This window comes from Cladophialophora psammophila (assembly GCF_000585535.1).
Source record: "Cladophialophora psammophila CBS 110553 chromosome Unknown aczJe-supercont1.7, whole genome shotgun sequence".
In the NCBI taxonomy this organism is placed as follows: Eukaryota; Fungi; Ascomycota; class Eurotiomycetes; order Chaetothyriales; family Herpotrichiellaceae; genus Cladophialophora; species Cladophialophora psammophila.
This window is the reverse complement of record NW_006912928.1, coordinates 1,044,549-1,067,215: the sequence shown is the minus strand read 5'-3', so window position 1 is coordinate 1,067,215 and position 22,667 is coordinate 1,044,549. Positions and strand designations below refer to the sequence as shown.

At 52.8% G+C, this 22,667-nt stretch overlaps 8 protein-coding genes across 8 annotated transcripts; 1 reads left to right on the top strand and 7 right to left on the bottom strand.

The window, feature by feature from the left end:
- Window positions 1–667: 667 nt before the first annotated feature.
- Window positions 668–2,706, bottom strand: A1O5_05403 (uncharacterized protein; the record flags this gene model as incomplete). The annotated part of the gene is made up of 2 exons (XM_007746004.1): window positions 668–2,377; window positions 2,455–2,706. The coding sequence occupies 2 exons, from the start codon at window positions 2,704–2,706 to the stop codon at window positions 668–670; spliced, it is 1,962 nt and encodes a 653-aa protein (XP_007744194.1).
- Window positions 2,707–3,511: 805 nt separating this feature from the next.
- On the bottom strand, window positions 3,512–5,654 carry A1O5_05402 (uncharacterized protein; the record flags this gene model as incomplete). Its single annotated transcript, XM_007746003.1, has 2 exons — window positions 3,512–4,512; window positions 4,568–5,654. 2 exons carry the CDS (start codon window positions 5,652–5,654, stop codon window positions 3,512–3,514), a joined length of 2,088 nt encoding a protein of 695 aa, XP_007744193.1.
- A 2,351-nt stretch (window positions 5,655–8,005) lies between these two features.
- Window positions 8,006–9,682, bottom strand: A1O5_05401 (CK1/CK1/CK1-G protein kinase; the record flags this gene model as incomplete). The annotated part of the gene is made up of 5 exons (XM_007746002.1): window positions 8,006–8,688; window positions 8,748–9,153; window positions 9,206–9,354; window positions 9,419–9,488; window positions 9,554–9,682. The coding sequence occupies 5 exons, from the start codon at window positions 9,680–9,682 to the stop codon at window positions 8,006–8,008; spliced, it is 1,437 nt and encodes a 478-aa protein (XP_007744192.1).
- A 1,755-nt stretch (window positions 9,683–11,437) lies between these two features.
- On the bottom strand, window positions 11,438–13,099 carry A1O5_05400 (uncharacterized protein; the record flags this gene model as incomplete). Its single annotated transcript, XM_007746001.1, has 1 exon — window positions 11,438–13,099. The coding sequence occupies one exon, from the start codon at window positions 13,097–13,099 to the stop codon at window positions 11,438–11,440; it is 1,662 nt and encodes a 553-aa protein (XP_007744191.1).
- Window positions 13,100–14,585: 1,486 nt separating this feature from the next.
- On the top strand, window positions 14,586–15,699 carry A1O5_05399 (3-oxoacyl-[acyl-carrier protein] reductase; the record flags this gene model as incomplete). Its single annotated transcript, XM_007746000.1, has 7 exons — window positions 14,586–14,639; window positions 14,685–14,837; window positions 14,903–15,052; window positions 15,102–15,209; window positions 15,259–15,399; window positions 15,463–15,525; window positions 15,586–15,699. The coding sequence occupies 7 exons, from the start codon at window positions 14,586–14,588 to the stop codon at window positions 15,697–15,699; spliced, it is 783 nt and encodes a 260-aa protein (XP_007744190.1).
- Window positions 15,700–15,742: 43 nt separating this feature from the next.
- On the bottom strand, window positions 15,743–17,041 carry A1O5_05398 (uncharacterized protein; the record flags this gene model as incomplete). The annotated part of the gene is made up of 1 exon (XM_007745999.1): window positions 15,743–17,041. The coding sequence occupies one exon, from the start codon at window positions 17,039–17,041 to the stop codon at window positions 15,743–15,745; it is 1,299 nt and encodes a 432-aa protein (XP_007744189.1).
- A 680-nt stretch (window positions 17,042–17,721) lies between these two features.
- Window positions 17,722–19,323, bottom strand: A1O5_05397 (uncharacterized protein; the record flags this gene model as incomplete). The annotated part of the gene is made up of 4 exons (XM_007745998.1): window positions 17,722–18,411; window positions 18,468–18,605; window positions 18,666–19,199; window positions 19,267–19,323. 4 exons carry the CDS (start codon window positions 19,321–19,323, stop codon window positions 17,722–17,724), a joined length of 1,419 nt encoding a protein of 472 aa, XP_007744188.1.
- A 690-nt stretch (window positions 19,324–20,013) lies between these two features.
- A1O5_05396 (uncharacterized protein) lies at window positions 20,014–21,795 on the bottom strand (the record flags this gene model as incomplete). The annotated part of the gene is made up of 1 exon (XM_007745997.1): window positions 20,014–21,795. The coding sequence occupies one exon, from the start codon at window positions 21,793–21,795 to the stop codon at window positions 20,014–20,016; it is 1,782 nt and encodes a 593-aa protein (XP_007744187.1).
- Window positions 21,796–22,667: the final 872 nt, after the last annotated feature.

Below are 22,667 nucleotides of genomic sequence, written 5' to 3'. Positions count from 1 at the left end.
CGTCCGGAGTAAGCCAGGGAGTTATGGCGGCTAAAGAGAGAGAATCAGAGGACGTCCTCCCCGAGGGCCAATGGGAGTACAGCGAGAGTGAGAAAAGAGACAGGGACAGAGACAGAAAGAAACAGAGACGGAGAACAGGCCGGCGAGGCTGGAGCCGGTGGCGCGGTTCGTCACGTCGAGGGCGCTATGCACATTGTCTCTGTCGTCGTCGCCGTCGTTATCATCATCGTCAGCCTCTTCGCCATAATTGTCGCCGGTTTCATCGTCGTGATCATCGTTGGCACTAGTGGCCGCGGGATCAACAACACCAATGACGAAAGGGGGCAAAGGAAGCAGGACATTGTGAATCTTTTTGGGGGGTTTCCCGTTTCATGGCACTGTGTCTGCAGTGCAGTTGGCTCAACCCCTAATGGGTGAGCAGATCTGGTAAGCAGATCTCGTGTGGGTATCATGGTTGTGTACTCAAAACAGACCGACTGCTGTGATGCATGCCTGGCTTTCAACCGAACGACGCCTATGCGGATCCCGCCTTTCCAAGCCACAATGTCGATGCCGGGCATTCAACCATACAATATGTAAGTGAACTTCCCTTGCCTTGCCATCATGTCAGCTCCAGGCTCTCAGCCACACACGACATGTAAGGGAATTGCCTTGACAAGTCATCATCTCACTTCTCTTTGTTATCATCGCCATCTTTCTTCTCATCTTTGTCAGCCTTCTTAGCATCCTCGTCCTTCTTGCGTTGAAGGGCTTGGATTTGCATGGCCTCCAACTCCCCCGTCCAGCCAGACATTCCACCAATGTCGAACCCGAATCCTTGCTCTCTGGCACGCGCGTTCGCCTCGGTGCCCTCTCCGGTGGCCCTCATCCTAGCTGCCTCTGCAACCCGTTGCTGGCGAACAGCGTTCAGCGCATCGTCAAGTCCGATGGTCAATGCCTCCTGAGTCGCGCGGGTGGCAGTGGCACGCAGTGGCTGCTCACCGCGCGCAGCCGCCACAGTCTCGGATCGGAGAAGACGCTGTCTAGCCTGCGCGAATGCGGTACGGCGGGCTTGAGCAGAGGGGAAGTTAGTATTGACGAGATCCTCCAGCTCCTTGTAGAGTTGGTTCTTGGCGCGGCGCTGGGCGGGAGTATCGCGTGGGAGGTCGGAAGCGTTGTTAGGCCCGGCAGTAGAAGCGGAAGCATAGCGGCGACCAGCGCGAGGACCAGCAGGAGTGGCAGTACCAGATGCATCAGCGGCGGTCATGGGAGAAGTAGGAGCACCGGCGTTCGCAGTGTGTGCACGTGTACGGAGTCTTTCACGGCGACGAGCACGTGGATCCTGGTTGGGGAATGGATCGCCAGTAGAGGTAAGACCATCGGCATCGGTGTGGATATCGGTGTGGACGACGGATGCAGCAGGGCGTCTCGAACGACGAGTGCGAAGACCCCACGGATCGTCATGCCCTGCGCCGGGATCGTTGATGGAAAGGCCTCGAGTACCAGCGGTCACAGCAGCAACGGGATCATCAGAGGTGATAGCAATGTTGGAACAGGTAGCGGAAGTGCTAGCAGCAGTAGTGATGGTGTCTTTGTTGACATTCTTGTCTTTGGCGGCTTCGTCGGAGGATTCCATCACGACTGGAACGAATTCAGAAGCAGCGTCTGCGGTGGCAGCGTTATCCTTGTTGATGTCTTCCTTCCCTTGGACACCTTCGGCAGCGTGCTCCATCTTGGTGACGCGCTTGTTGACATCTTGTTTGTCCTTGACGACTTCGACAGTGCCTTCAGCAGCCTTCACTTTGCCTTCGCCCTTGTTCTTGCCAGCAGGCTTCTGTTGCTTCTCCTGGATGAAGAGGTTCTGTTCACCAGCCATCTTGTCGAATCTAGCGGCCATGAAATATTCGATTGGGCGAGGGTCAAGGTCAATAGACTTTTCAGTTCTGATAGCAGCTGCGATCTCTATGATGCCGATGCAGACAAAAGAAGCGTGTCGCTCAGCGTATTGTACTAGGGAAATGTCGAGGTTTTTGAGATCGGGGTGAAGGCGAAGGAAATTTGCACACTCGACCGACCATTCGAGAAAGTAGTCGACAATAATCCCAGTCACGTCGAATTCCTTCAGAGGGTACTTTGCTTTGATGACGAACTCAATCTCGTCGGGAGGGAGATCGATGTATTTGGGTTGTACGGGACTGGTGAAGAGGCCGATGAATTTTGAGGCGCGGATGGCTTTGATGATCTCTCTTTTGATGTCCAAGTCAATGCGCCACTCTCTCTTGCCAGTCGACTCGTCGACAGTCAAGTAAGCAGTGGTAAAGAGGTGACGTAGAAGATCTCGGGCAGCTTCCTGATTCCTCTCGAAGGTGCGGTAGATACGCTCTCCAAGTAAGCAGGCCTGAAAGCGAGAGTTGTGTCAGTATAGGCAGATCTGAAATGACCTTTTCTCTCTGGGGAAGGACGAGAGAACCGTACAACCTGTCTGTAGTCGTCTTTCAGATCAAGGGCTTGGAAGGTTTCGCACAAGAGGCCAGGCTTGATGACGCTCACAGTGTTGACAGAATCGTCAAGCGCTTTTTCACCCTCGCTTTGAGAAGAAGTTGTTGAGGCCTGCGTGGACGCCGAAGGCTTGGCTGAATCTTCAGTAGATGTTTCCGGAATCTGATCAAAGAAGTCTTGGGTGATGCGGGCATACCGCGCAGCCTTTCTCGAATTCGTGCGCCCCATCGCGGTTGAGGACTGAACGATCCACAGCGATGATCGCGGTTGAGAAGATGTGCGAGTGGCAGTAGAGGTGCGACATCAACCATCTCGGTGGTATAACTACTGCAGAGCGTTGTGGAAGCCATCGCTTGGCACGAACGACAGTGTGCTCACCCATCTTTCTGCCGCACCCGCAGTGAAGACGGGTGAGCACACTGTTGCGACGATAATGATGCGGAATGGGTGAGGTACCTTGTAGAGGAGATGAAGTTGATATTCGTTTCATAGGAGAAGCCTTAGCGCCTTGGCAGCCTTGTCCAGCCTTGCCGCGCTCTACCGAACTTGAACGTCCACCCAAAGTTACAGTGCCTTTGTTGGCCAGCTGCTCCTCTCCCTGGCTATCAAAGAGGTACCCTGCAGATGACAAACCCAAAGCAAATTACTCCGTCAACATGTCATCTCTGTCCAAGTTCTTACTGTCTGCGTCATGCGCCATTCTTGACGGTTTGGCACAGACACACTACCAGCACAGCATGGTTTGAGGGCGGCCGTCTATCTTTGAGAGTACGTTGACTGCATCATTTCATCGACATCATTACAGGGGTGGTATCTCTGGGCTTATCCAAAGCCTTCCGCTTTCTCCCTGTTACCGTCCGCCGTTATCATCAGGATCATGAAAACAAATGAGTCTATCAAACATCCAAAACCAGTTCCTGGCCGTCAGGTCAGCCAAAAAAAAAAAGAGAAAGGAAAACAGAAACAAAAGCAGGGATATCATCAAAAGCGCGAAGTCGCAGGCAGTAGCATCAAAGAAACCTCAATCATGTACTCAGCTCCCCATGTACATCTGCTGTGCCCCTGGGTTCGCAAAGTCCATCCCGTTGCCACTGACATACCCATCAGATATGTCCTCATCATAATACTCTCCACCGCTCGATGCATCGAAGCTCGCTCTTCCCATACCACCAACGTCGCTGAGATCCCCTTGATCATCGACGGTTGGAATTTGCGACCAATCGATATTCTGCAATGCAGGATATTGTTGCAGGAGCGCTGCGGGTAAAGCGAACCCACCAGCACCTGTGGTAGGGTCCATGCCAATCATCATTGGTTGAGGGACGGGTTGCAGCCCGCCCTGCTGGGCAAAGTGTGCCTGTTGCTGTTGCTGCTGCTCCATCATCGCTCTGTTCTGCCGCTCTGCTTTCTCTTCTTCGAGAAGGGGTTTGATACATATCCGTCCAGCTTCACTGCGGAAATGCCTGCCCAGAGCGTCTGCTCTGGCAAACCGTCTTCCGCATCCCCAATGCTGACCTGGTGTTGAGTGAAGATCGCCTTTGCAGACGAACTTCTTTTCTCCACTGTGTAACCCCTCATGGCGCTTCCGATCATGTTGTCTCGCAAACGCCTTCCCACAGACTGTACACACGAAAGGTCGCTCATCGGTATGCGTTCGCAGATGGGATCGCAGATTGTAAGCTCGAGTAAAGCGTTTCGGACAAAGATTGCATTGGAACGTCGCTGGATGTTTTTGGATTCTTGTGTTTGATCCGGACGGAGAGGCATTCGGCCTGGTAGGATCGGCGAGATCTAGAATGTAATCCCTGCTTTGACCCATTGAAGAGGTACTAGCTCGACGGTTCTTGTCAATGCGCCCGGATTGCACACCCGGTCCAGGAGATGATTCTCGAGACAGAGATTGGCCCCTTTCAGGAGTGCTAGATCGGACAGAGAGACTGTTGCGATTGGCGTTAGTCGCAGTGAGCCCAGGCGAACTCGATCTCGACAAGGGCCGCGTGAATGTGACATCGGACTTGCTTCGGTTACGACCTCCTAAATCTCGAATTAGCCTTTCTTTGTCCCGTCAGTTGAGAGTTGAATAACATACTGTTGTTCGAAGGAGGACTCAAAGCACCCTCCGTCGCCTCGCCCTGCGGTCCAAAGCTTTGTTGCCTCGAAACCGGCGCAGGTTCGATATTAATTGTTGGAGGTTGGAATTGGTCAGCCTGGCCAATGTCTGAGACGACCGACGTATTCCGCATATGGTTGCTTGGAACGACAGGCGGCTGATATTGGGGCGCTTGTGTGGTATACACGTCGGGCACGGGGATTCCCAAAGGTTGGCTTAAACGTAAGCCGCTTCCATCCAGTCCAAGGCCCTGTTGGTTGGCTTCCATGTTTGGCATCAGCCTGGGAGACCGGTACGGGGCCTGGTCACCTAAACTAAAGCTTTCCATACCGAACGCATTGCTGGTGTCCGGCTGTGCGGGAAGATACGGCGAGTGATTAATATCCACTCCCGGGTTGTGTAATTCCGTATGAGCAAGGTAGGGGGAATGGTTTGCGGACGAGACGTCGCTATGCTCTGATGGCGCTCTCCGGTGCTGTTGGAAACTCAGGCCAGAATAGGCACTGGAAGGGTCAAGCGAAGCGTTCCTTGAATGCTGGGGAGTGTAGAACTGGCCGTTTGTCGAAGCAGGTGAACCTGGTTGGGACGAATAATTCTCCGGCGGTTGCAGATTTGGTGACTGATGGTCCTGGGGTGAAGAAACCTTGCTCAACTCTGCCGGATTTATGTTGTTCTGAGGGTTCATGTCGAAAGGCTGATTCAAGGAATAGGTCTGGTTGAAATCACCGGGCATGTTTTCGCCCTGATACATGTAACCACCGTCGTTGAAAGACTGATCCAAACCCTGCCCTCCGAATTGATTGTCTGAATAGATGTTCTGGTGATATTGGCTATTGTCGTAGAAACTGGGCTCGTTCGAATTGGGTTGGAGGCCGCCTGGTTGCTGGGAAGAAAGGAACGGGTTGTTGAAGACGCTGTTGGAGGTATTGAACTTGCCAGTGGTCAAAGCTTGCTGAACCGAAGGGTCTACTCCTGGTACAATGCCGGAGAAATGGTTTGGGGAAGGCTGAGGGCTTATGTGCTGCGCATTGCCTCTTGAAGGAGATCTCCCCCGGGAATTGTCCATCTTTTTCAACACAACCGCTCAGGCACGATCCGCCAAAGTAGAAGAAGTGCGTAGAGAGGACCCGATGGGAAGGGTGACGGAATCGCTTGGGGCCGTCAAGAACAACGCTCCCGCAGGAGGACTCCGTCGTCTGAGGCCGGTATAAGTCTCGAAGATGGGATCAATGGGTGGTAAGAATGTGGTATCCAGGTGCACCTTGCGGACTAGCCTGTGGCGCAGTAAGTTAGAGAGGATGCTCTCATGGGATGCATGGTCGGATCATGCTGGGGCCCATACTCAGCCGCGCGCAGTGAGGCTATGCCACAGCGCAATGATATAAAGTGATCGCAGAGAGCTGTCGATGCTTGGAACTGTCCAGGTGAAGTACTACCAGATCGTCGCGACGCCAATACAGAGCGGAAGAATGGACAGACACGGGTTCGCGGTAGGCTAGAGATGAGTTGTTCGGTGAGCGTGATGCGTGGTGGCAGCGGCGAGCTGGAAATTGTGAGCCGCAGAGATCAATAGCGACTAGATAAGAAGAGGCCCGCCAGGTAGGGAAAGGGAAAGACGGTATGATAAGGTGAGGTAAAATATTCGACGGAGAGGTCGAAGAGATGTAGAACTCAAGCTGCGCCCAATATGCGGTATACAGAATGGAAAGGACGACAATGGGGATGAAGGAGTGCGAAGTACTACGAGTAAGTGTGAGGTGTGAGATGCGACATGCCGGATGGGCCCCAAATGGCACCAGATGGGGGGTTCTAAAGAAAGGTGCCATGGTTTAACGAATACTTGGACTTGAAACGAGCGAAACGCGACGCCGGGGGGGAAGTCTAGGCACTCCCATTGGCCTTGGGAGCTGGCCCTAGGTACCATCGGACTACCTACCAAGTAGGTAGCCGACCCCTCTATTCTTCCGGGAGTGCGTGCCAAAAGGCTGCCAAAGATCCCTGAAGATCCCTAAGAAGCGACCGCCGACTGGAGAGTACATGTACCTGTACCTAGGGGCACCTCACTGCGAGCACGCCGGTACCATAAGTGTCCCCTAAGCACAAGGACAAGGACAAAATGGCTGGTAGCTACTCCGTACCCCGTCACCCCACCACCCACCAGCACCATTGCACCACCGGGAAGCCAGGGTCGCTATGGTGATTCTGGAACATGACGCCCAAATCCACACCTAGCCTTGGGTCCTTTGTTGCCCTTTGGTCACGCCAGAGTCCAATGGCCACAATCACCTGGCATCCGCTCCCCCCTGGTGACTTCCATGACCGACAACGCCGAGAGTGGATAGTGTCGGTGTGTCTGCCTTATTACATAACCCTGCCTTGCTCTGCCAGCTCCCTTGGTAGTGTACCCTGGGTGCCCTCATCGACGTGATGTGCCGTGCCGTATGGACGACGAAGCCCCCGTCACCACTCGTGTCTACCAAGTGCTGTCAGCCCAGGTCCTGGTGCCTGGCACCACCCTGCCCATGACGTTAGAATGGTCTACCGAGTAATCATATCCGACAAGCCGACTCCTGGAATCGCTTCTACTTGTTACTAAGTACTGGGTAGGCGATTTACTATCGCATGTGTTGTGGCTGTGTAGCGGGTGCCTGCCAAGTTATGTAGATCGGTCTCCTCCACTCCGGCCACACGAGGTACTGTGCTAGACACCCAGACGCCATGATGCCGTGGGCCCGTCAGGTGCTACAAGAGTCTCCAGCCCAAAGAAAATGCTTCATATTCGATGTTGTAAATCTTGTCTTTTCATTACCGCTTTCCTCGCGTGCTTCTCCCCCTGAATTTTTTTGGTCTTTTGTCGGCATTCTTCTCTATTTTACAAAACACCAGGTCGTCCAGCCTTCCAAAAAGGATAAAACGTTAGACCCTTGATTTGTGCCTCTTCCGACGTCTGCTCTTCTTGTTGTAACTCCCTTTTGGTGACTCTTCGTTGTACTAGGGAGGTCGGTGTTATTCGTGCGTTCCGACGCCTGAAACACCCTGCTCCCCAACCCAAAAATGCTGCCATAGATAACACCCTGCTGACCCTTGTACACACGGTGAGAAATACGGAAACAAGGAAAGATGCTATGCACAAAAGTGATCGTGATCCGTCGTTAAGGATTTTATGCCCTCACCTGTACCACCTGTTTTTGTAACCACAAGGTTGTCTTGGCCAATTTTTCGAGCCAACATCTGCCAAACAGAGTAAATTCAAGACTTTGTGTCAGAGGAAGAATTCTTCCTGTTGTGCCGGCCGAGCAAAATCCACGTGGCTGTGGCTATCCGCGTGAAGGTCAGCTGCCGAGATCAATGGGACGTGAGCACCTGGCCGACACCTGGCCGATGATCTTGTCCGGCATTTCAACCTGGAGAACAACGTCAGTTATCAATCCGAGGCAGATAAAAGTGCCTGAGAAGCATACCACAACATAGCACCTTCATCATCTTCTGGAAGAACCCAGACTGCTGTTCCTGCTGCTGCGTGGGCCGGCCCTGGTTGTTCTGCAAGGCCCCAGTGGCAGGACTGATTCTGGCCTGCTGATTCACCAGATTGGCGTTGCTGTTTTGGAACTGAGCCTGTGTGCTCGCTGGAGGTGTATTCATGTCCAGTTGTCCGGCCAGCCCGCTACTTCTCTTCGGCAGATTGCCCCCGGCGGCGCCGCTTGTGCGGTCTCGAGCGCTCTTCCCCATGGCCGCTACTCCCGGCTTCGCTGGTGACCCGGGAGGAGGGGGCTGCGCTGCGTTTAAACGGTCGGCCGATATTGCTGCTCGGTCTCGCGATGGCCGTTGTGCTTCTGAACCTCGGACACCAGATGCCCCATGCAAGGCGCGAGCAGAGGCATCAGCTGGTGGATTGGCGTTATGTAGGTGAAGTTGTGATGGATGTTGTTTGACGGCTTCCCAGCCACGACCGCCATTCAACTTCATCCAGTCATATTCACCATCCTCCACCTCGCCTGTGTTTTTCAACGCCTGAGTGAACAAGTCTCGTAGGAAGTCGTAGTCCGGAGTGTCCTCAAAGCCCAAATTACGGACGTAGCTGAGATATTTGTTAAACTCCTCTGCAGCGCATATTAGCAAGGAATTTTCGATCCAAGGGGAGAGGTCCGTGGAAACATACCCGGAAAGCCTTCGCACAGGTCCTTGATGGCTGTTGTTTGCTTCTTCTCACCAATCTTCTCGTATTTTTGTTTGTTGGTGGCAGCCTTCAAACCCTGCCATGGCAAACCACCTCTCAAGAAGTACATGAAAACATGCCCAAGAGCTTCCAAGTCGTCTCTTCGTGACTGTTCTCGTCCCAAATGTGTATTGATACTCATATAACGCGCTGTGCCTGACAGTGATTTTCGCTCACGGTAAGGGATATGTTGCTTGGTCTTGGGATCTCGGTATTGTTTGGCCATCCCAAAGTCTACGACGTGAATGACGTTTGCAGCCTTTGTGCCAGGACGGCCAATGAGGAAGTTGTCAGGTTTGATGTCGCGGTAGATTAGATTCTTCTCGTGGATCGTCTGCACTCTTGACAGCTATCAACAGGTCAGCATCGGGAGTTGTTCCAGGCTGGAGGGTTCTCGATACCATCTGTTTAGCGACCATTACCACTGTTTTGATTGAGAAGCGTCGGTTGCAGTGGTCGAAAAGATCTTCCAAACTCGGCCCGAGTAGATCGATCACAAGAATATTGTGTAGACCCTCTTGGCCAAAGTAGTAGACATTGGGGATGCCAGCTGAAGGGACACGGTCAGTTTTTTTCCGGTCAAAAGCTTTTGAGGTAGAATAGGTATAGCATACGACAGCCGACCAGGATCTTGTAGGTCCTATATTCATCGCGCAGCTGAGGGGCATCACTCTTTCTCGGTTCCTATGTCCCATCTCATTAGCCCTTGTAGCAGCAACAATGGTTGTCCTGACAGCCGGGATACTCACGAATTTGATGGCGACTTGCTGGTTGTTGAGGAGGTTGGTGCCTTCAAAAATGACGCCAAAAGAACCCTCGCCTATTTTCTTCCCGACACGATAGTGTACCCCGACGACATTTGACGACGACGAGGCCATGGCTGTGACGGTTGATCTGACCCGCTAAAGCGTAGGGATGGAACAGTGAGGAGAGGGGTTTTTCGGCCAAAGGCGGTTTTGCAGACAAGGAGGACGTCGGAGTCTAGGTACAAGTGCGAAGCCTCAGGGCGGTTCACACCTCCGCCACGGCGGTGACTGCAGAGATCAGTAACCATGCATCAACATTGCGGGTAACGAGGTGCAGCAGAGAGGAGCATACGCTACTACAGAGATCGAGCAAAGCTAGAGGAACATGCGACGGGATAATGTGGTGGTCAATGAGGATGGAGAACCATGTGCAGGATGTGTTGTCTCAAGGAGTCGAAGTTCTGCAGTCAGAGTTGAGCAGCTCCTGCCAAGACTGCGAGGGCTTCGTAGTGCCAGCGATGGCTCGATGCAGTGGCTCGCGGTTCAATTGATAGCCACAATCGCAGCCTGCCACCCGCTGGAGCTGGAAAATGTGGAACCTGGGTCAGGAACCCGAACTGACGCCGGATATCAGAGCCTCCGCTCCCTTTTCTCGCGTCGAGACTGGGGTAGGCCAACGGTGATTGACCATTGCGACGACTCTACACTGGATAGGAGGAAAGGAAAAATGAGCAGGGTGACAAAAGGTCACAAATGAGAGATAATTCGTTTGTGTGTCGTGTGGCGCTGGACACGGCAAACACGGGTACCCTGGTGCTCCAGTACCAAGACCCAGGAGCGCAGAAGGCTAGGCCACTAACAAAGTAGGCTGGTGGGCGGTGAATACTACCTACCATGTACTGACTGCCGCCTACGCGTAGCTAGTGAGGCTCCAACCGGGGAGAGGGCGAGAACTCCATTCAGTAATAATTAGGGAGCACAGGCCGTAAAAGCGACGCCTAGTGGCCCAAGTACTGTACAAGTAGATGCCAACGACAGGCCCAGACCTGCCCACCTAACCGCCAAAGCTAGGGCATCCCCAGGCATCCCAGGCATCCCAGGCATCCCAGGCATCCCAGGCACTTATCAAACGTTCAAGCTCATCAAGCAAACCTGGCAAATAGATGGACCAATCTAGCCACTTGGCCAAGTAGCACAGCGCAAAGAATAGAACAAAATGATAATGTAATCTCTGATCATTTGCTTGTTGATGCCTATTCCGCCTCGAGCTGCCGCAGATGCAGGGTTTGACTGACCACTGACACTCTGGGGCAAAAGAATCCATCCCTTGTCCGTGCGTTTAGCAGGCCAGAGGACCCGCCAGACTGATTACCTCGTACTTGCGCTCTTCCTCTTCCTGGTTGGCTAGTAGGCGGCCGATATCGTTCGTTGCGATGCGTACGAAGTACGGCCTGAAACCCGCGGAGCTGAGATACGCAGATCCATGCATGGAACCGAAGCTGCTCCTATGTCGATCTTCTCCATGGTTCATGTTCTCCGTTTCCTTTTGAAAACCTCATATCTGGAGTAGTACAAGTACCTAAGCCATCTTCTCGAACATTTGTAGGTGCCACGCCACTCGCTCTTCGGTGACTCTGCAGTTGGACGCATCCCCTTCACTCTACACCGCCAATCTTGGGCCGCCGTCGCTGCCGCCCTGCAGTGACATTTGCTCAATCCCCGTACAAGTACAAGATGCAAGGTGTCAAATACCCATGCTAAACGGTCCTCGCCAATTTCATTGTGGACCCGCTCCGCGCCTTCTGTCTTGCATCTGTTGGGCTGGGTCATTTTTCCGGGGTCCTGTTCCTTCCTTCATTCATTCATTATCCACTTCGGTAGACCACTTCATCTCTTCGCCGACTGTGTTGTAGGAGAATTGCCACCACCTTTGGTCGATTGACTACCATAGCGCATCACCTTTCGAAGCGGTGAAGGAGTCGCTGGCTGGAACGGTGATGATCCCATCGAGGGCACTAGATCAAACGGATCCTTCCTCTTAAAAAGTCCTCCAAAATGCAGACTCCTACTTTTCTTCACCATCTTTCCTGTGCTGCTGCCAGAGTTGCCCTGCTGATTGGCATCACCTTGGTACAATGGTGATTCGCCCCGAGCACCATTACCGGTTGCGATTGGTGAGGCATTTTCGGGCTTAGATCTCGAGAACAATCCAAGGCCACTCCTGCTCTTCTTCAACGGACCAGATTGTCCTTTGGCCGGAAGATCATTCTTGACAGGGCTTGGAATTGGCGCTGCATTCTCAATCTGATCTCTACTAGCTCCGTTAGGGACGGCGTTTGTTGATCGGGGCGTGTCTCGGGCATACTGGCTAAGGTCTCCTAGGGACGGAGAATAGATCGGAGCGTCGTCGAGTGAACCCGTATCCGAACCTTCACGGTCTTCGCTGTTGGGAGTCGTTGTGTGCCGTCGTGGGGAATTAAAAAGAGCATCACGATCAACTGGCAGCGCCTGTGCTGCTTGATACGGGCCCGAGGGCGCAACAGCCATAGCTCCAGGCGGATGCATACGCAATGGATTGACGCCTCTTGGATATCCAGCTACGGGCGCCGCGGGCACATAGGCATTCTTTTCGGCTGAGAACACCAATGGAGCAATAGGAGGTTGTCGAGAAGCAAGACCCTCTTGGTTCAGTTTGAAGCCTCGTGCCCCCGGAATAGGTGGTCCAACAGGTCGTGGCGCTGGGTGGAGCTTTCGGGGGTTGCTTGCAGGGGAGAAATTCCTTGAGAGGTCTGTTGGGGACGACGCAGCTATCGACTGAGCGACAGGAGGCGCAGGCTTGGAAGGCGAAATGGGAGGGAATTGTCGTCTCACTTCATCTCGATCGTCGCCACGCTTCTCCCTCTTGTTGGGATTGAAGAAGGACGACCTTGACCTGAGGAAGGACATGTTGCAGGGCAGATTCGAATAAAAGTCAAGTTTGTCAACCGCGCTGGCAAATGATCGGGTGAGTGATCCAAAGGCAGACTCATTGTCGCTGCTTTCAGCAGCCAGATCTGTCGTGGGAACGGCTATGATGTCGTCGCCGAGAAGAGGCGAGTCTCCTCGTGTTAATTCCGTTGTACCTTTGTTGGTGTTCACAGACTTGCGCCGTATGTGGTGGTCATTGCCTGTCAGTCCTTTGATCTTGCCTCTGCAGAGGTTCAGAGTCTCTGCACGACGACGTGACAAATCTCTGCTCGAGGCCGGGCTTTCATTTCCTTCTACGTCTCCAGATGTCTCTCGCTGTTGCTTTGATTGTGCAGTTGTGCCCTGTGGACGTAAAGTTCCATTCCGGATCCTACTCCTGAAGGCGTTCCTCAACCGCAGAATTCGACCTCTTTTCAACGCTGTCAGATTGGTGGGCTGATCAGGTCCTTCACCAAGAGCTCCGTTAGAAGCCAATGCCTCACTGCTTCTGCCACTGGGCGATTCTCCAGCGTCGTGGTCGTTGCTTGCAACCCAGCCAACTTGTGAGTTCCATGTGGATTGAGCAAAAGCCGCGTCTGACATTTCTCCACAATGGACTCTTTCAGCACGAGCCACGGAGACGTTGGTGGTGCTGGTAAGCACGGGAGCAGAGATGACACTTCGAGCAACCGTGGAAGTACTAGCGGTCTTTGGCAGTTGAGTGGACACACTGCGAGGATATGGACTTTGGGAGGATAAACGGGAAAAAGGCAGCCATGACTTGGGACGCAGCCGATGTGTTCGGCGACATGTGCTGTGGAATTCCGGCACCGCAGGCTCCGTTTCTCCCTGAGATGGTTCACGTTCATCACGGCTGCCCAGTCCTCCTGGTGATTTTGACGCTGACTCGACGCATCCCTCCACGACGTGGCTTGGGGGAGTCGGTTCGAGTGAGGCCGGTGGTTGATTATTGGGGTCACATCGATGAGAGAGACTAGATTCTGTTCGATCGCGCAGTTCGTCCTTTGACGGGATCCGGGACGCTAAAACAACCGGTCAGGCAGATACCGCACAAAACTGAGGGATATCTCACCTTGTCGAGAACCAGCACGGCTGAATGATCGGATAGTGTCAAAGGAGAAGATAGAGAACGAGCCTTTGCTCCGAGATCGCGTGTGGGAAACCATGCCGGCTCAACAATGAAACAAGTTTTTCACGAGACGATCATCATCTCTGGGGCCACGCTTGCCCCTTGGGCCTTGAACGGGAGCGAGACAAGGGAGAGGGAGAACAAGGTCAGTAAAAGAGGTGGACTGGGGGCCCTGCGAAAGGTTGGAGACAGTGCAGGACAAGGACGTCTTTTCACGACGCTGCAGTGGGCGGAGGCATGAATGGATGGCAGCAGAGATGACAGCCATGACCATGACCACGGCAGGTCCGTCCTGGTGCACCGCGGGCAGGCAGGCAGGCAGGCAACATGATTCATTGGGAAAGAGCAATGCTACTCCCGGAAACTGCATATAGCAATACTTGCCTGCACCTCGTTCATCTCGCACAGTCTTTTGTGTGTCGATGAAGTTCTCTCTCTGTGTGCACGTGCACATCATGTATACATACAGTTCTCGAGGCTGTCTCAATCGTCCTGTGAACAGCCCCGACGTCTTCCCATGCCTACGAAGCCTCAACAAATGGCGTGGAAGGCGTATCTTTCGACGTTGGTGGCGTCGGTTGCTTTATCACATTATCTCAAGCCGCGGCGAGAAACCTGCAAGGCTCTTCGGATTAAAGTGGATATACTCCGTACTAGTACACGATTCATTCGACAGCCGCGGCAATGGACGGCCAAATCGCGGTCTTTCGAATCCGTCCTGATGGGATTCGCGTTCTCTCCAATGTGGGGAGAGGTACCACAGCGCGGTATTCTTTGCCTCGATTTTGACGGCCCCGCATAATCAATCAAAAGCCGGATTAATAACATGTCTTCTTCTATAAGATCCTTATTTCCTCTCCCGAAGTTGGAAGATTGACTTTGCTATCAGAGCCCAAGATCAAGCTTGTCCCAAGAAGCCAGCCTTTGTCTCCCATCAATATGCCATACTCTCTCAAAGGCCGCAATATCCTGGTAACAGGAGGATCCAGGCAAGTGCTCAACCAGTACCCGAGAATACTAGACGCAGTTTACTAACAGAGAGACGCCAGAGGTCTCGGGGCGCTGATTTGTGAGAAATTCGCAGCAGAGGGTTCCAATATTGTGGTAAACTATGTCAGCAGCAAAGAGAGAGCCGATCAGGTCGCCGAGAAGTGTAAAGGACTAGGAGTCAAGGCTGTTGTAATCCAGGCTGTGAGGATGCTCGGCTATCTGCAAAAAGCCGCAAAGGGCGCCCTCTCTGACAAGTGAATGACTAGGACATCGGAGTCGTCGAGGACACCGTTCGATTGGTTAAAGAAAGTGTCCAGCAACTGGGCGGACTCGACATCATCATCAATAATGCTGGCTGGACCAGGTTCACCAACTTCGGAGACATCAATGATATGAGCCATGATGAATGGAACAAGGTATGGGGACAGATGGTCCGTAGTTTGAATCTCTTGCTGACTGCTCTAGTGTTGGGCCACCAACGTCATGTCCCACCTGGTGTTGCTGCAGGAAGCAGCTCCCATATTCAACAAAAATTCCGATGGCGGAGTTTTCATCATCTCATCATCAGTCGCGGTAAGTTGATCGTCACTCAGCCGAGAGCTGTGTGTTGAACTTTCGATAGGGCATAAGCTGCGCCGGAAGTAGTATGGGATATTCGGTGACCAAGGCCGCGGGCCTCCATTTGATGAAATGCCTTGCTACCACACAAGGTCCAAAGATCCGCGTCAATGCCGTTCTTCCAGGTCTTCTTCTCACGGAATGGGTTGGTCTTCCTCGAATTTTCTTGCGGATTAGACAAGAAACTTAGTATTGACGCCTTCAATAGGGTCTGAGGTATAGCGATGAGCGCATTCAGGCTGTGAAGAACGCCGCTGCCCTTAAGCAAGAGGTATGTTTCTGTGCCAGAAGATGCATCTGCCTAACTAACAGCCTGTTGAGACTCTGCTAGACGATTGTGCAGATGCCTATATCTCGCTTGCGAAAAACGCGTCGATCACAGGCCAGCAGATTGTCGTTGGTAAGTTCCGGGTCATGGGTTCTTCTCGCAAAAGAACGTCGCTGACGACGATAAGATTCTGGACTTGTCATCCGATAGACCAACTGGATCAAGCCCCCGTGGTGTTGTCATTCATTTCCACGAATGGTGGGTCCGGTATTCCAGATACAGGGTGGGAGAAGCGATACAACTTATACTGGCCAAAGACTTCGGGCAATGAAAAGAACTTTGCGCGGGCGGCCGCTCCTGCACCTGGGCCTTTTGCCCTCGACGAGACAGTGATTGTCGGAATGACAATATGGCAATTTTCTCCATTCTCGTCCGACAGCGCATTGACGATCAAGGGTTCCGAACTCTCGTTGACATTCTCGTGCGCCGCAACAGTTGCGTAGGGGACACCAGCGGGAATGGATCCCGCTACGGCTCTTACTGCTTCTGGAATGTCCCCATCTCTCATATCCCTCATGTCCGCTCCGAAATTGATACGAGAAACCTGATTCGGCTCAGAACCGAGTCTCGCAAAGCTATGAAGAGATTGAAGCGCACGGTTTCGCCGTAGAACCTCAGATTTTGTGAGCGCCTCAAAGTCGATAGCGCAAATGTCGTTCGTGACTTTTGGGGCGTGTGTTAAGTCTACGCCCGGAACATTGCTCAACTGGATGGCATTGTACGGCGGAATATACAGGCGATTCTGGATGGCGTCGACCAACATTTTAGCACCGATGGGCGCCAGATAGCTCGTGAGTTCATCGGCTGTGATTTGGTCTGGTTCGGGCATATCTAGTCCCGGAGGTGTCGTCTGGTCCAGGACGATCCCTTCATCAAACCGCGTAGGGTGAAGAGTCTGTAGCGATACGCCGGTTCTTCGCCGTCCGGTGATGATAGCCCATTGAATAGGCGCCGGGCCCCGTAGGTCTGGAAGCATTGAGGGATGGACGTTCAGACCGCCATATTTTGCGGTCCGTAGAATGCGAGGCGGGATCAACAGCCCGAAAGAGACGGCAACAATCAGGTTGCAAGATCGATCATCGGCGTCGCTGAACACAGGCGGGCTCCAGCCCGTGAAAGTATCGATCTGGTGGATGGGGAGGCCCAGGTCCTGTGCTGCGATTTTGATGGCTGGCGGCTTGATGAGCTTGCGGCCACGGCCGACTCTCTTGTCGGTCTTCGTCACGACATCAATGGACAGGATATTACTCTCGGGTGTCTTGGAGTATCTGTCGAGAGCTTCCAGCGAGGCCACGCTGAAGCGATCGGTGCCACAGAAGAGGATTCTCAGGGGGTCATCACTCTCAGATCTGAGGCTGGAAAAGTGTCGTCGTTGAGCGACACTTTTCTCGAGGCTCCATTTCGACGCGCAAGCCCTTACAGGGGAGCAGGTGCCCAGGCGGAATGGGAGGTGCTTCATATGTCGTTGGGTGAATGGTGAATTGAAGTGGCTTTTCAACTGATGAGAAGCGCCAAGGTAGCGAGCATCAATATGGGAAATGGCTAAAAAGCTCACTCCCCCCGGATTGGGACGGTGATCACGCCGCCCTGTGGCTACCCGCAACAACTGACGATACGCCACAGTAATTAGCTTTCCGGATATGGGGCCCTTGTAGCGGCCTGCGACAATCTTAAATAGGTAGGTTCAATCATAGGGTTTTGTGAGTTTGCTTAAAAAGTTAGTGCTGCTAATCATGCTGCTTCTGGGCTAGTTCCACTAGCTATACGCGGCTTTCCCCAGAGTGGTAATAGACCTTCAATGACCTCGGCCTGGTAATATTCGGTGCCGGCTCGCCGGGTATGGAGTACTCGGTACACTGTCTTGGACTTGCTGGCTCCAACCTCAACTTCATTTCCTCACATAGGATGCGGTTTCAATGGCCGTGAGACAGATGTACGGCCCAAACCAGCACCAGCAGGGCCAGTGTGTACGATCCTGCACGGCTGCTCATTGGGTATCTGAGAAAGACTACTCGTGGGATACTCTTTTCCAGGCCGTATAGATGGCACTGCTGCCTATGAGAAGGTATGGTCTGGCGGCTAGTATCTAGTCGCAAGGCTGCTCGATGGATTCGCGGGCCATGGTCTTCGCAAATTTCGTTACGGGGCGTCCCGAGGTGGCAATCGAGACCACTCACGGCCACAGATCAATTGCAGGTCCTGGCAGTCTTCCACTTCTCTTACTCCATGAAAATCGCGGGCATACTCGATGCGCAATCTCCTTGCAGCTGTTTTGGTCTCGACGTCTCCTGCCCCAAGCTCGGCGGCTAGAAGACATATGCTCACGGCAGATGCGCCCAGTGGGCGGTATTGAGCTGCAATCCTGGCCAAATCTAGGATTTCTAGTGCAAATCCGTGTGACTCCTGCACGATATCAGGCGCGTCCAAGCACAAGGCAAGCCGTGCCTCGTTAATGAAAATGGCAATAGCGAGACCAAGGCAGTATGTTCGCAGGAAGTGGCAATGCCACAGGCCGGCCAATTGAGGCTTCCCTGGGACAAGAATATCTGAATTTGCTGAGTTTTTAAGCCATCGCCGACGAAGCTTGGACAGAGCGGGCTCGAGATCTGCGCGAAGGTTATGTGCCTGTTCTTTCAAGTCGGGAAGCTCAGCCTGATGATATAGATCTCCCGTCAGCGCAGCCTTGCTCCGTCGCATCAGGTTCGGTACGCGAGTCAAGCATTGTACTGCTTGTCCTTCAGGACTGAGCTCATGAAGCTGGTTGTCGAACATGGCAACCCACTCTTGGTCACTGAAATAGATCCGGCCGTTGAAGAGGGAGTCAAAGAGCTGGACGGATCAAAGTAAGCGACTGATTGGCTTTTTCATGCCTATCGACCACTTACCACAACGGCACGAAGCGAGAGCAGTAAGTTCGATTCAAATGGGTCCTGGCACTTCTCGGCACAGCCTCTCAATCTGAGGATCTGGGCAACCCCGTCCGCATGTGTGGTGATAGGTCCATTCGGCGGCCATATGAACTGCTTCGGTGACAGCCATCAGCAACAAATAGAACCCTGGGTGCCAGGGTACAGCAGACTCACTTGGCAATTCCACAGGAACAAGATGGCGCACAGTGTTTCCGAGGTTTTCGCCTTGATGGGGTCATCCAAGCACTTTCTTAGGCTGGCCAAGGTTCGTCCGTACTTTTCGAGCAGGACAGGGCTGCTATGAGCACTGAGGGGATCTGACAATGTCGCCACAGCCGTCAAAAAAGTGTCCGTGGCACTATCTAGAACCTCGTTCGCGCCAAGGCGAGCTGGGACATAGCTGAGGTAGTCCCCGTACGTCCAGGCCAGGTTGTGCTGGACGCCGAGCGTGGGTTTTATCTTATCCGTGAAAGCATTCACAAGCTGAGTAGTATCGTTAGACAGGATGCGAGTTAATATGATTGCATCAAAGTCTGGGGTATAGTGGGCGTGGGGCCCGTTTCCAGGTTCTTTCAAGCGGAAAACAGTACTGTCGGCCGGAGTCGGGGCTCTATCATCAGACACAAACTTGTACCGACGTTGACCCAGGCCGATGCAGCGAATACTTAAGCGTCTGCATCGGGGACACGGGGAGATGGTGGAATCACACTACGTGGTGACTAGATGTTAGAACGGGGATAAGACACTAGGAGCGAACACGCTTCGGCGAATGTACCTTTTTCTTTTGCTGACGACAGGCGTCGCAGCCTCGTCCTGAGGGTACACCCGGCATTCTGTATTGCAACCATCAGGGCAACACAAGAAAATACGGTTTGTTAAAAGAATGGAAGTGAAGGGCAGTCGAACGGCCCTCGTATGAGGGCCTGACGGTGGATTTCCGACGGGAAAGAGGGCCATAGATTGGTCAAAAGCTCATTTGGAGCACAGCACGGCCGGGCATTGCACAGTCCAGCCAAGTGCTAGGAACTTCAACCAAGCAGGCAGAGATCATCTCTGCACATCGTCAGATTTATGTAACAGGCCAGCCGCTAGGCATCAAGGTTTCCTTTCTGGCCTGGTTCTGATCCCGAGCAGCCGATATTTACATTGGTGACTAGGAAAACCGACTAGGAGTTTCCCATTCTGGTGTAATTCATTGCATTGCCCTAGGGCTCTCAGTTGGTGACCCGTATCCCTGTGAAGGCAAAGGCGGAAATAATGCCAAATTTAGTATCCCCGCTCCCCAGAAGCATTGAATGAGAGGGACCAGCATCAAGAGAGACTGGTCACATGGAAACGTAGATATCTTCTCCAAAGAGTTTGCGAAGCAGTGTTTAAGTAGAGCCCGTCAGATTCAAGTTAGGAGGAAGGAAGGCTAGTTTTTGGAAGAATTGCTTTGTTGCTTGCTGAAGTCCGTCCAGCCCACAGCAGCACAGGTAGGAGTCGGCGGATGCAAGATGGCAATACCATCCCCGAGGAGAACTCAAGAAATCTTGACAAGCCTCACTCTCCAAGCCGCAGGGCTGACAGCTACGGCGTTGCCACTAGCATCGAGATCAAACATGAAAAGGCCTATACCAATGCCGCCATAGGTTGGCGAATCACCAGTCAGCCAGTCCAGATTGGCATTATATTGGCGAGAAAACAGTCCGCCTGCAGGAACCTGATATGACGAGGTCCTGAATGCCATTCGTCCATGAGGTCGATCAGATATCGATGGTAAGAGTCTAACAGGACTCTCACCGATCACTCCACTGCGCAGGACATCCGTGCCGTTGCTGACGAAATGGGTTATCACCAAACCTGGCTTCCCCTGTGGATCGGTGGCCAAGGTCACCCTGCTGCTGAGGCCGTCATCCTCTGCGGTATACGTACCCACAAACCTTTTCCTCGCCTCAGCTTCAGCCTGAGCTGTCAATGCGGGCAGCATGCTCTCAGTGACAAGGTCCGCTAGCAAAGCAGTCAAGGGAGATCGCTCTTTCAGTGAGCTCGCGCCAATGATACTGAAACCTGCATCAAAGTCTGGGATGAGCACTATGTATCCGCCGTAGTAGCCAGAGTCGCCCAGCTTGGTGTAGATGTCGGTAACGAGTCCGGACTGAGGATGCGTGTAGCGGTATATTTCCCATGGTCTCCCCACTGAGTATTCGAACATGGCAGTGTGCGAGACCGGCTTCATCCATTTGCGTGTCTGATCAGGGTCAAGGAGAGTTCCGTTGAGAATGGCTGTGCCGAACTTCGCAAGGTCGTTCATCGTAGAAAATATCCCACCGGAAGGAATGGTGAGCTCGGGAGCGCCGGGCGCTGTTAATGCTGCTGTGGTGACATTTCCAGGGATGACATATTGGTTATAATTGGATGCATCGGGGACGCTCGAGAATGAGGAAGTCATTCCCAGTGGACTGAAGATGCTTTGACGGTAAACGTCGTGAATGGAGGTGCCGGTAATATTCGCTATCGCAAGTCCAAGTAGCATAAATCCGAAGTCCGTATACGCAGGACTTGTCCAAGGTAGGAAAAAAGGTGGTCGCGCTTCGGCGCCAATGGCATATTCATTGCCGGAACAAGACAAGTTCCCTGATAGCGCAGAGACCAAACATGGAGGGACCGCTACTGGATCACTCTGATTGAGGGGTGGCAATCCGAACGAGTTCACCAGCTCACTGGTGCCATCTAGCAACAGGAAGTCGCCAGGGTCGTAGGGCGAGACGTCTCTCGGATTGCCTGCTATTTGGCTGGCGAGAGCAGCAAGTGTGACCTTGTTCCATGCGACGGTATCCACAAAGTCATTCTCAGCTGAATTGGCTGCCGCATATGCTGCAAGTGTTGGAACAAAGTCGGTGATCGGACGGTCCCAGTCACCAGCTTCCAGATCAAGCATGCCCGCAAAGGTTGTGAAAAGCTTGGTCATGCTGGCGACACGGTATATGCTGTCTCCGTCAACCTTCTTCACGCCGGTAGACGAATTGGCGATCTCACTGGAGGTGTGGTGAAACTGCAACGACCTGGCCGCAGAAGGGTCGTGGATTGAGAACATTCCCACCGAGAATGTGAGGTTCTTCAATCCAGCAGGACTCGTCAGATTAGTGCTTGCATCACTGATGAATCCATTGAGAGTCGAACTGAGATTCTTCCAGGCAGCGAAGACATGGCTGCCGTTACCCGCAAGATTCGTAGGAGTTGGATAGGTTGGTCCCAGGAAGTCGCAGAGGACACTTGTTGCAGAAGCTGTGATGAGAAGGAGAGTATGTGGAGCAAAATACATTGTGATATGACTTGATTGAAATACTTGTGGACACATTCATCTTTGAGGCCATGGTTGGGAAGTGGTATATATATATCTCGAGCTGCAACTATAGTCTTTGACTGACGTAGTTGGCAATATGATCACAGCCTCATCCGCCAACGTCAGAGAGACCATCAAGCATTTCCAAGTCGCAAGATCGACTGTACTAGGCAGGCTGAAAGAGTTGCATCAAAGATGGAAGCTTGGAAAGGAATTGTGATTTCGAAGCTGCCGAGCGGGCATTGCTGTTGAAGCTAGTCCGGATTAGGTTCTATGCAGCGCTCCGGTGGCGACACCATCAAACGACTGCATCGACGTTCATTCAAAGATGGACGCCTGATCATGGCCATGCCACCTTGGCCACCTCAAGCCAAGCACAGTACGGTATACATGCGGATCGTATCGATTTTGTTGTGGCCTTGTGGTCCTGAGACCAAATCTTATGACTGGGTTGGTATGCTGGGCTCTGGGTGATGGTGTGCCCGTGAGGGAAGTGCGCTAGGGGAATCAATGGGCGAGATTTTTTATAGCTATCGTTGTTTGAGGGGCTCGAGATGGCAATGGTAGCACGATGGGTAGCTGAATTGCTATCAATCAATCAGTGTTGCCTAGAGCACTAGGATCGTCTCGTTGAGGGTGGAAGAAAACGCGTGTCGATGGACAACTACGTGGGAGAGAAGTTAGAAGATACCTGGTAGATCTAGTATTATTAGAGATATAATCATACAATTACCAATTATGGCAGTTAAGGCTAAATTCCAACTACTAGATATTGTGTCAAACATCCCTAATATCTGGAGGCACCGTCACCAGCTCGCTTCCTCCGTCATGCGACTCGGCGACTATAAAAC